At 34.9% G+C, this 12,084-nt stretch overlaps 2 protein-coding genes across 2 annotated transcripts; one reads left to right on the plus strand and one right to left on the minus strand.

Moving 5' to 3' along the window:
- Positions 1-1,886: 1,886 nt before the first annotated feature.
- Positions 1,887-3,545, minus strand: LOC146530463 (uncharacterized). The gene is made up of 4 exons (XM_085200750.1): positions 3,391-3,545; positions 3,092-3,319; positions 2,617-2,791; positions 1,887-1,948 (listed from the first exon to the last, which is right to left on the minus strand). The coding sequence occupies exons 2-4, from the start codon at positions 3,311-3,313 to the stop codon at positions 1,905-1,907; spliced, it is 441 nt and encodes a 146-aa protein (XP_085056876.1). The 5' UTR covers positions 3,314-3,319; positions 3,391-3,545; the 3' UTR covers positions 1,887-1,904.
- Positions 3,546-5,142: 1,597 nt separating this feature from the next.
- On the plus strand, positions 5,143-11,750 carry LOC146530464 (chymotrypsin-like elastase family member 2A). The gene is made up of 10 exons (XM_085200955.1): positions 5,143-5,318; positions 6,502-6,531; positions 7,015-7,121; positions 7,456-7,576; positions 7,903-7,968; positions 8,311-8,424; positions 8,781-8,962; positions 9,847-9,986; positions 10,190-10,324; positions 11,395-11,750. The coding sequence occupies exons 2-10, from the start codon at positions 6,524-6,526 to the stop codon at positions 11,518-11,520; spliced, it is 999 nt and encodes a 332-aa protein (XP_085057081.1). The 5' UTR covers positions 5,143-5,318; positions 6,502-6,523; the 3' UTR covers positions 11,521-11,750.
- Positions 11,751-12,084: the final 334 nt, after the last annotated feature.

The raw sequence follows: 12,084 nt of genomic DNA on the forward strand, positions 1-12,084 counted from the left end.
TATTTTTTTATAAGTTAAAATTAGGTTACACCATTGAACACAGCCGCGTTGTGTGAGACAGTGGCACGAATGAAGAATACAAGTGTTATAATTATAAACACTTCTGTTTCGCACATGTTCAGTTTAATGCACGGTTTTCCTCAATACATATTTTGATCAAAACCAGAATTTAAAATCAGGTTCATGCTTTTTTTTATATAGTCTCACGCTGTATCCTTCATGTAGCAGGGGAGGGAGAGGGAACCTAGTGTTAAGACACTCCGCTCCCCACTTTCCGCCGGATCCTTGAGATATTGCGTGTTGAGTGGCAGAACTCAACGCATTGTTTTGCCTCGTTACCAGAGCGATGAAAATTAAAACATTAAATACTTGATTTCCTCAAGTTGGAATCGAACCCACAGCCTGTCACGTTTATAGTCATACGCTTGTGCCTCTGCACCACGACTGGCCTCAAACTTCAGACTTTATCCCGCATTTAGCAGGATGAGCAGTTACACTGAGTGTTAAAACACTCGTACTCGGTCTCGAGGCAATTCTTTGAAAATAAAATAATGCTTTTAAAAATCAGTCTGTATATATATAACTATTGAATATATTATTTAATTAATGCATAAAAAAAAATCTTACTTTCAGGCTTTGTAGCGATGCAGTGACAAAATGTTGGGTTCACTAAATCACTACATTTTCTTGTATATAATATTGAGAGATGGAACTTAACATCTTTCCGTATTTGCGCTATCATTGCGAAAAGTAGTAAAGTAAAAAAAAACTTAAATTGTAAAAAAAAATATATATATAAAACGGTGGAAATTAAGAAACGGAAGTATCTGAATAAGGAATAGAGTGCCTTATCGCTTCAGGTTGCCAGGTTCCCCCTGCCTACCCTGCTACGTACGGGAACAGCGTGAAATTAGAAAAAACTTACATTGAGTCACCGAAATTTGGGAGGACAGTCGGAAAGGGGACTATAGGGAGGTACCTAGGTACCTAAATATTACCTACATTGAGGTACGTATTCTAAATACAAGCTGTATAAATATTAAATAATACATTTTATCTTAAAGCGTGGATACATTTTAAAGCATTTTTGTGTATTTTGATAAAATGAGTGTTTACTTAGCCTTATCGAACGCGGCGATATCTCGTCCGGCAGATATGTATGTATAGATTCGACCGCGTACCAGGCTCGCCCCCCGAGGTATAAAAATTGGAGGTCTCGAACTCGAACTTAGCCAGTGCCCTTCGATCTGGTATCTCACTTGAACTAGCGTCTTTAAGGGTATAAGGTTTTTAGGATTTAACTAGTACTACCTGTAGATGGCAAATTTCACAATTGTACTCCTTTTGTCTCCTTTCTGCTTTGCCGTAGTCGGGCATTAAAATAAGACATTTAAGTACCATAAAGTAAATAATATTAATAATTTGCTTATAGGAAAATCCTTATGGAACTAAAAACAACAACATTTCTATGAAAGAATGACATAAATAAAATGTAATAATAAACAAATTATATATTTTCAGATGATATACTCGTATTGTCATGGTTCATTACAAATAAACAAACGGGAGCTTTGAGTTTCAAATCCAACATGCACTAAGATCGCCTCGAAAATTAATCGGAAAATTAAGTGGGGAACGACTCCTTTTTAATTTCAAGAAATAATTCTTTCCAAATATGTTTTTTTCTCAGTGAATGGAATAACAATTCAATTCCCATAATTATGGCTTTTCTATGAAAAAAATAGGACCTCTCCATTTAAAAACCTTTGGTGTTTAACAATACCATAATAAAATTCCATTCATAATTGACTGGGTAATCGAGTAAGTCGATAACCTTCTCCATTTGGAAGTCGGTTAAAAAGGGGAAAAGAAATTAAAACACACATTTATATTGAAAATGCTTGTTACTCTACGACAACTTTTATATTATCTTGAAGCTTTTCCTTTTCTGAAATAAAAAAAAAACATAAAAACCAATACGTGGGTAGACAGAAGGCACATAATGTTAAACCTTAACGCGTTGACGTGCGGAACTTAACGCTTCAATAACTTTGAAAAAGACTATTATACCCAAACTCCACCATTGTTAACTGATTGTTATTGATAACGACAAATAATTAAACGTGTGTTTGGATATCATTAATTTAAAAAGTCCCTCCCCCAATTAAGAGGACACAGCGCGGTGTTAAGTTTTGCCACTCAACACGTAATATCAAAAACTTATTCTCTTTTTTCTATCTTTTTAACTCTCTCTGTCTACCCTGCTATATACGTGATACAACGTGAAATTAATCATTTCATATACTACGGATACATGGTCTGTGACTTTTGCAAGGTAAATATTTGGTAAAAACTTTATTTAGTCAGTGGCTCAGTAGAATAGCGTCTACTTGTAAATATGGCGGTTGTGGATTCGATGCCCACTTGTGGAAATGTTTATATTTGATTTATTTTAAATTCCCCCCTCTGGAAGACGAAAGACGCTAACTTCCGCCACTTAACATGCAAATTCTCGAAAATTGGACGTGTCTCAATGTCTACCACAATTAAGGAGTGCCTTAACACTAGGCTCCCTCCGCATACCCTGCTATATGCTATATGCAGGTTACAACTCACCAGGCAAACAATTGGTGTCACACGGACATATAGACGACATGTCCGGAGTCGTTATACGGATGTTGGCGTATGAATGCTTTAGAACAATCTTCTCTTTATCACATCCACACTTACGGCATGATGATTTGGGCAATTCTTCTTTCTTACTGTATATTCCTGAATATATAAAAAGCAGCTTCAGGTTGTTTTTCATTTAGTAAGGTAGACAGAAGGAACCTAGTGTTAATATACTTCCCAAATGTCGTTCGATTTTATTCTGAGCGATAAATTTGTTTCATTAAGCAGCTCTGTTAAGAAAGCAAAAAAATGTAAGCGTCCTAATACTACGTTCTCTCTGCCTAACAATAGTTAGAATGGGACCAGTTTTTTGAAGTTAGACAAAGAGTGGCGTTAAGTTTCGATGTTTATTACTTTGTTACGTAACATTCGACAGGAAAGTGGAGAATGGAGTGTATTAACACTAGGTTTCTTTTACTTTGGATTTTTTATTCATAGAACCAGGAAACGTCGGCAACTTTCGTCCGAACGACTTCCTTTTAACTGATTTGAAGATCTTCTTAACTGATGCTGCTAAGCTTCGTCTTTCATCGTCCGAAAATAAAATCGGACAAATACATTCATTTGCAGGGCCTGTCCCTTCTTTCAATTTCTCCAGCGATTTCTCGTCCAGTTTCTTTATTTTTGTGTAATCTGTCATTTTTGTCTGGAAAATAAATTCTAGGTTGATTCAATGAGTCCAAGGAGTTGCTAATTTAATTGTATCTTTAATTGTACCTATAAAATTATCCTTTTGATTGTAAATTCCCTGACATTATTGTTTTTGAATTAAACATGTATGAACAATATTCAATACATTTCATTTAATTTATCCATGTTAATTTTTCCATGAAATATATATTTTTAAATATTAAATTTAATATTACAATCATTTAAGCAAACCGTGTCATAATAAGCATAAACGTCACGTCAAATAATAACAACGGATCATTAGTGTCAAAGAAATTAAAGTTGCCATATTTATATAAGGCAGCTTCAATTTCTTTATAAATATTTATTATAGATTATATATATTTATTATAGACTAGTGGCCCCTGCGCGGCTTCCCCCAGATCCATAAAAATCAATTCTGCTGTTCACATTAGCCCGGAGAAAACGAAAGACAGACAAACAGAGATAAAAATTATAAAATAATTTTATTTGTATTTTAGTATCGTGTAAATAACCATATGCACTTGAAAAAGCACGTTTATTTTGTAATCACAAACAGACACTTTAATTTGGTTTATAAGAAACGGTTTAATATCATCTTATAATTTTCTATTACTTTTGGCACAAAATGTCTTATTGTGCCTTATTTACAAGTGTTGCGGACTTTTTTTAAAACGAATTTAATTGAATATATATTTTTTCTTTATTTATTTCAACACCACACACAACGCTTGGTCCGTACCCTTTCTTTTATATCTAATTTTCTTATTATATATATTAATTACATTATTGTTTTCATACATACATATTAATTGAATATTATACCTAATACTTTTTGTGTGTCTTTGTCATCGCCACTTTAAATGAAACCACAGTTTTACTACTCCATAAAAGCCTAATACAATTAAAACAAAAGATATTCTCTCTGCTTGATTTATTTATTTAATAAAATGTTAAAAGAAGCTTTCCACAACTTCATAATCAAAAGCTGCATCAACGTTTCTGAGATTAGCTTGGAGAAATCCACAGACATACCGACAAAAAATAAAAAAAGTCGTTATGGGTTCTGTTACATTGATAAATGCTCCCAAGTAGGTATAGATTTGAGGGTGTCAACGCGTTTAAAATTATTTCTATAGTATATATATCTATCTATCTAAATATCCAGTTTTAATTTTGACAACAATTGAAACTAGTGCTTATATATTTTAAACTTATTAAATTATGATAAAACGATGAATCGCATCTCGTTCGCAATCTTAATACTAACAAAGGGAGAAGGGAGATTTGACCTTTGCTTTCGCTGTCAACGCTATATCACAAATAGTAGGCTATCACAGCCGTTATTCCCCCCCCCCCCTCCCCCCCTCCCGCTTAGAGCAACGAAGAGAACTTTACTGAAATTATACTTGAGGCCAGTCGTGGCGCAGGGTCGTGCGCATCAGGTTGTAGGTTCGATTTTCACTTGAGGAAAACAATTCATTTCCTCCCACTGGTAAAGCGCATCCTTGAGTTTCCCCACTCAATATGTAATGCCTCAAGAATTTGGCGGAAAGTCGGGGACGAAAGTGTCTTAACTGAGAGCGGTGTATCTTAACATTAGGTTCCCAGGTCCCCTCTGTCTGTTTTGGTTGCTAAAGTATGGAAAAATGTAGGAATAGTTGTTTAGATAAGTTAAACATACACAGACATACATAGAGTGAAAAACACATTTGTGTCGCACATTCGGTTAAAAAGAGACAACTGAGTGACGTAACTCTATTTTCAGTCTTTAAAAAAATACAATAATAAGCAATAATTCTTAAGATAACTTAAGTCTTCAGGTCAGTCTGGTTAAGCGAGTCGTTGATAACGGTTGTGTTTTCCCCATTATTATACAAATATATTTTTATATATGTATTGATAAAAGTATATAGAGAATATATTATTTTCTTAGAATAAGTATAAATTTGTATACTATATTATTATTGTTGTATATATAACTAAGTGATTTGGTGAGTTTATTATTTTCTAAATTGTTTTGATTTTAAAATCGATAGTTATTTCAACTCCTACTGGGGGGAATAAAATTATTTATTTTCATCATCTCGCCTCAGTATTAGCGCGTAGACATAGCGCGGCTGTGTTCTGACACTCAACACGCAATGTCTCTAAAATTGAATGAATGGGTTAAGACACTCCGTTCGGCGTTCGCTCCGTGGGGAACGTAGTGTCTTAACACTAAGTTCCCTCTACTCTGCTATATGCGGGATGTAACCTGAAGCTGTATTATATTTAAATTCATGCGAGGTTTATTAGTGAAACAATGATTAATTTTAAACATGATGATTATGCGTCCTATCCTCACTATTTATTACATTTAAAAACTTTACATTATACTGCGGCGTTCAGTTCCGCCATTCATTAGCTAACCTTCTAAATAGAATTAAAAAGATATTATTGTATATTTATTTTGTACTGAGTTTTAAAATAGTCTTATCATATGTTTTGTTTAAAATTATTGGTGTATGTATGTATAATAAAACTTGTTTCTGAAGGTCTCTATAAGGAAATCCCACGTTATAAATATAAAGATGCCACTGGCGCAGTGGAACAGCGTCTGAATGTCAACGCGAAGGTTGTAGATACGATCTTCTCTTGGGATCCTTAAAGTAAATAGTTAAAAACAATTTTTGTATCGATGTTATTTCTGAGATGTTTAGACAGATAGTTTTTAAAAATTACGTTATGCACGTAGCCCAACAATCAACTTGTATTTTAAAAAATGATTCAAAAATTCCGATTTCTTTCAAAAAAAATATCACAGGTTCCCAAATATCTGAGCCACTGAAAATCGCTGAACGTATATATACATGGGGTGAATACGATAGGTACTGCTAGTCCAATCGAGTAACACCCTATATATTAATTCAAATGTCTACATTTCCAGTTAATAATTAGTAAAGTAGACAGACATGTGTAAAGAAAATAAAATATTAATTAAATGAAACTTTGTAAAAAGAAACTTTTTATATTTTTTACTTAGTGTATTGTATTTAATAATTCGACTTCTTCAATTCGGACACTGAGAAGTGGAATTACTTGAGCTCGCTAGATTTCACATACACTAAAATGTGTTTTACTAAGACACATATTAAAATCAAGAAGATAATTAAAAAAACTTTTTTGTTGTTACAGATTTTTTGCATCAAAATTCATCATGTTAAGGTAATTACGATACTACTTCTGTAGTAGTAATATTTATTTCAATGTATATTTCCATTTCTTCGCTCTGGTGTCGAGACAAAACCGCGGCGTTGAGTTCTGCCACTCAACAAGCAATGCCCCCAGAATTCGGCAGTCTACTTCTGTAGTTAAGTAGTGACAATGTGGTCAGTAGTAACAATAAGAGGTTGTGCTACGCCCTTTCTCCTACCGGAAACATGAAATTACTTCATTCCCCAAGTGGGGATTAATCCCACAACCATCGCTATGACTGTCGCTATCACACCAACAGACCTGATGGCCTCGTTCTCAGTTCTGAGCAGAGCATCTGAAAAAAAAAATTCATTTCACACAGACACTGGGACAAGTAGTTAGTAAATATATATTTTTTAATTCACGCTATATCCCGCAGGATAGGAGAACCTAGTGTTCCCTACTTTTACAACATTTATATTTTTGTAACATGTGTTTTTTTTTCTATTTTAGGGCTGTAGCAGTAATTTTTTTACTACTGCAAATCTTTCAAGAAGCGTCCTCGCAAGATGACAGCAGTGCTTCTGAGGACTTGGGAACTTTTTTTGATAGCGATGCAGGTCTATTTAAAGCACTATTTCAAGAATTTTAATATTACTAATGATTTTTCATCTCTTGCGAGTAGTTTGTTGGTGGTGTTACACTTGTGGTTATGTAATAAACTGAATTTAACCCACTTGTAAGAATTATATCATTATAAACTTGGCAATATGGTTAACCGAGCTGGTCTGATGATGGAGTCAGGACCTGAATAATGGAATTCTACAGAGACTACTAGAAAACCACTGAAGTTTAGGCTCTTATAGTTTATAGCTTCGATCACATTCTGTTGCAATTTTACACGTGGTAAAGAAAAGCTTGTTTTTAATATTTTTTTGACACTATTCTTTTCAGACGCAAACTGCAGCAGTATAGGGGGCGAACTAATCAGTGGTGGATGTTACGAATGTTATATATGCGACGGTCGCAACTCCAGAATGCAAAAAGAAAGAAAGAAAAATGTTTATAACATACAGTAAGTATTACGAACGACGCTATTTACCGTATTAATATTATATTAATTAGCGGCGTAACTCAACGCTGCGTTTTTCGAGGCCGTCGTGACGCCCACTTTCTGTGGAATTCTGGAGGCATTGCGTGTTGAGTGGCAGAACTCAACGCCACGCTTTACCTCGACACCAGAGCGAAGAAATGGAAATATAAACGTAAATAAATATTTCACTTCCTCGAGTGGGAATCGAACCCACAACCGTCGCGTTACAGTCACACCCTTGTGCCGATGCGCAACGACGGCCTCTAGAGATAAATGTTTTTTAACCTAATTAAAATTAAATTTTCCAGATTATTTGACAAGACATGTAAAGCAACACAATTCTGTTGTTACTCTCAACAAGACTCTGTAGTTAGGTAAGTCACCAATACGTATTTTTAATATTTATTGACCCTCGAAGAAAACAACGGTATTATAAATTTGAATTGCCTGCCTATCATCGTAGCTCCCAACCGGATAAACCGATTTTGATTTAGTTATTTTTGTGTGAAAGGCGACTTAATTGAGTATTCTTAGCCATGATTCGAAAAATATTATGTTCAGCCGTTTGAAGATAAATATCGACTCATTTCTATTTGTTTGTTTACGTTTCAGAGTTTTTTTTGGCGGTTTTTAATTATAAACAACTATTTGTTTTTGTTTAAATTTGAGTTTAAATATTTTTTTATTCCTACTCATTATTCAGTTTTATTTTTCAGGACTTCGCAAGTAGATTGTGGTACAAGAAATCCTTCTGGTGTCCCAAGAAGTACAAGAAGCTCCTTAAAATCTGTCCTGCCAGGTGAATATCCGTGGAGAACTTGGATATTCAGGTAATCTAAATTGGAACTTGGATATTCAGGATAAAAAAAAATAACTAACTTTGGAAACCATCCAAGCGCTCTAACCAACTCAGCCATACATTCTTAACGAGCTATGTCAAAATTCTTATACGCTGGTTACAACTTATTTATGTTGTTCTTACGTGTGGAATAACACTTTAAATTTAAAAATAATTTCGAATAATCTTTGGGTAGCAGAAATTTGTAAAAATCTCCCTACAGAGATAATAACAATAACTGTAATATTATCAAAAAAAGATTTTAGAAGCTTTGTTTTGTTTGTTTACATTTTGTCTCAGGCCCAAATGAATAGACTATAATTTAATGCAATTTTATTCATTTTACAGGAAATCAGACCGGAAAAATCCAATTTGCGCTGGAATTTATTTTGAGATTAGCTCCCGGGCTATATTAACTTCTGCAAAGTGTGTCGATGACTACGTTGAAGAGGACTTAAGTGTAGGCTTCTCCAGGCACAACGGCAATTTAAGTGTTAGAGAACTTATCGTCCACGATGATTACAACAGAGGTAAAAATATTTACATTTTTCCTAGTGTTCGAAAAGATACTAAAGCACTACGTTTGAGTGTCTTTAACCAACACTCATCATGGCCACGTCTCATTTCAACCAAAGCTCAAGTAGCTTCCAAAACGACTTCTCAGGAATACTCATATTCTCAATCTTCTTTACTGCGTACTGTTCGACCATTTGCGCCACCTTATCTAAAAGAGCATTTTCAGTTTTTCGGGTGATCTCATCCCCGACATTTGCACAAAATTTAACACTGAAATTTCCCTAACATTCCTCTTCCTTCTTTAGCAATTCCTTTACAATGAGAGCTTCCTGGCTCTGGAATGATTTAAATTTGAGTATCAGACGGGCTAAATCATTATTTATTTTCAAACGATTAATGAAACAAGATTTTCATACCTTCTGAGCATCTTGATCTTTAACTTTTTTTTTCACTTTTACATTCACACTACAACCTTATATTTATTATTCACACCCTCTACCCTTTTTCCTGCCCTTTACTTCCTATACCTTAGAGTTGCCTAGAAGAGATCGTTATTTTAGCGATAAGGTTACTTCTTGCACATTTCTTTTTATTGTTGTTTCGAATTCGGGACGGAAAATCAAGAATAAAGACAAGCTAGAACCATATTTTCCATTAGTTCATAAGCATACATTTTTTCATTAGGTTAATTTTACTGATAGTGCCAAATTTATCTTTCACTTAAATAAATCGAACAAAAAAATAAAATATTAAGAATTAATCATATGACGCTGCTATTGGTACGGGAGGTGTAGGCCGGTAATCAAACCGGTTAACTTACACAATATACGAATATACACACAAATGCACAGCTCACCTTAACCCTCGCGAACTGGAATTGATTGTTTCTTTTTTTCAGAATCTCGACACAACGACATAGCTATCTTGCTGCTGTCGTCCAGTGAGAGTCTCCCTCACTGGGCTCAGGTGGCTTGCCTGCCGACGTCACCTGCACAAATTGACACATCTTGTGTTGCGATTTCCAATGATGATAAATATGTAAGTGGAAGTCGAGTAAAAGTCGAAGTAGAGTGGCAGAACTCAAAGCCATGTCTCTCTTATTGCCAGAGTGAAAAGTGTAAATATTAAAGCTATTTATTCTCCAGAGTGGGAATCGAACAAACAACCGTCGCGTTAATAATCACACACTTGCCTACTACTGCGCTACGAGGGCTAGTATAATTACGATTTTAACATTTCAGGTGAACACGCTAATTCCACTACAAAAACGTTGTTACCATCCAATTCATTTAAATGAATCTAAACTATGCTCATTCTCAGCCAGAGGTGACTATGAACCGGAGTCCAGCAGTGGTTTGTTTTGTGAAAAAGAGACGGTAAGAATATCATACTATGATTATAACTGTAATCGTGAGTGACAGAATTCTTCCTTGGGGAACACCAGATTTAAGATAAAATGGAGGTGAATATCTATGACCCTTATGCATTTCAATGTGGCTCGACGTGGCCGTTTAAGTAAAACCCATTTTATGGAAGAAACCGAGGAGAGAAGAATAGGATAGGTAAAATGGGGAAGAGGGGTAGGACAGGTAGAAGAGGTAAGCTAAGGAAAGAGGGGGAAAGGAAGGACACTTTTACAGACTGGATGAGGTATAACATATATGGAGATCGAGGATCCGTGGTTGGAACCATTGTGAGATTGACTCCCAATCGGGGGAATGTTATGTAAATACACAGCGCCGCCTTTATCTTACCAGTCGAAGGATAAAATATGTTTAATTCCTCACCACGATAAAAATAAAACGCGGCGTTCAATTTCGCCTCTCAACACGTTTCTCACGCATATTTGCGGTGCGTGGCCAACGGAGTGCCTTGATTGGAGTGGTCCATGATCTATGCGGAATACAGAATGAAGATAAAAATTTCTAAGACAACGATGACTAAAATTTTACACAGAGCATGGATCCCCAGTCAATTATTTTTGTTCACGGTGTATCGCGCACATAGCAGGGTAGGTAGAGGGAACCTAGGAGCCTAGAGTTAAGATACTCCATATCCACTAAACACTTCCGTTTCTCACATTCCGCCACATTCTTGATACATTGCGTGTTGAGTGGCGAAACTTAACTTCGCGCTTTGTCTCGTTATTAGAGCGAGAAAATGAAAATTTCAATTATTATTAATAATATTATAAACATCAAAGTTTTTAAGGGTGGATGTTTATACATTTACGTTCGATGAGGGACGTAGGCCGCTCAGCAGTGGACGACGACAGGCAGGAGAAATATATAAATAAGATTTTGTATTTTTTGGCTATAATATAAAGTTTATATTTAAGTTTATAACAAAAGTTTGAGAAGGCAAAGTCATGTATAAGCCGCTAGTATAGGTACAATATAAGTAGATAATTAACACTTTTTTGAATACGGTATTTTTTATTTTCCAGGCAACGAACAAAATCAGCTTCGTCGTATTTGGCATATACCTGTACAATGACAACGACATCTCTATTTACACAAATATATCAAATTACAACGACTGGATCGATACTAATGTTCAACCAACTGCTTAACATCAAATAATAGATACGGGGTTGTGTTCCGCCACTCAACATTCAATGTCCCCAAAAATTTGGAAAGTGCGTGGGGAACGGAGTGGTCACGCGGTTTTTTCTTTATTTTTTTATCACGCTAAAATAGATAAGTTGATACTAGGTATAACGTGTCAGCTATTTATAATATTTTAAATACTCGTAATGGAAACCAATTGAGATTAAATATATTTTTTACATATACCTATTTATATGTTTGTTTTATTATTTCTCATCGATTTTTCCCATAAACTAAACATTGAGATGTTTTTAACTACATCGTTCATTTGGTCAACAATGGTCTAATTACACTATTATGAAAAAAACGTGCAAACACATAATTTTTTCAAATTTCAAATGTTACTGTAGTTTTTTATTTGAAAAAGAATTTTTTGAGGCAAGTCTTGGCAGAGAGGCCGAGCAGACAGAGGGTGCGACTGTAAACAAATGAAATATTTAAAATTTTCATTTCCTCTTTATGGTAACGAGGCAAAGCGCGGGGTTAAGTTCCGCCACTCAATATACAATGCCTCAAGAATTCAGCGG

This window comes from Heliconius melpomene, chromosome 17 (assembly GCF_056956725.1).
Source record: "Heliconius melpomene rosina isolate 202511_hmr_F chromosome 17, ASM5695672v1, whole genome shotgun sequence".
NCBI classification, from domain to species: domain Eukaryota; kingdom Metazoa; phylum Arthropoda; class Insecta; order Lepidoptera; family Nymphalidae; genus Heliconius; species Heliconius melpomene.

What these genes read in the sequence shown, in the direction of transcription:
- LOC146530464 (XM_085200955.1), top strand. An exon ending in TGGAGAACTTGGATATTCAG is followed by an intron (nt 8,425 to 8,780) that starts GTAATCTAAATT and finishes TTCATTTTACAG; the next exon opens with GAAATCAGACCGGAAAAATC. An exon ending in TGTTTTGTGAAAAAGAGACG is followed by an intron (nt 10,325 to 11,394) that starts GTAAGAATATCA and finishes TTTATTTTCCAG; the next exon opens with GCAACGAACAAAATCAGCTT.
- LOC146530463 (XM_085200750.1), bottom strand. Translation starts at nt 3,313, where the DNA reads ATGACAGATTACACAAAAATAAAGAAACTGGACGAGAAATCGCTGGAG. An exon ending in CTATGAATAAAAAATCCAAA is followed by an intron (nt 2,792 to 3,091) that starts GTAAAAGAAACC and finishes AACAACCTGAAG; the next exon opens with CTGCTTTTTATATATTCAGG. An exon ending in TGACACCAATTGTTTGCCTG is followed by an intron (nt 1,949 to 2,616) that starts GTGAGTTGTAAC and finishes TTTTTATTTCAG; the next exon opens with AAAAGGAAAAGCTTCAAGAT.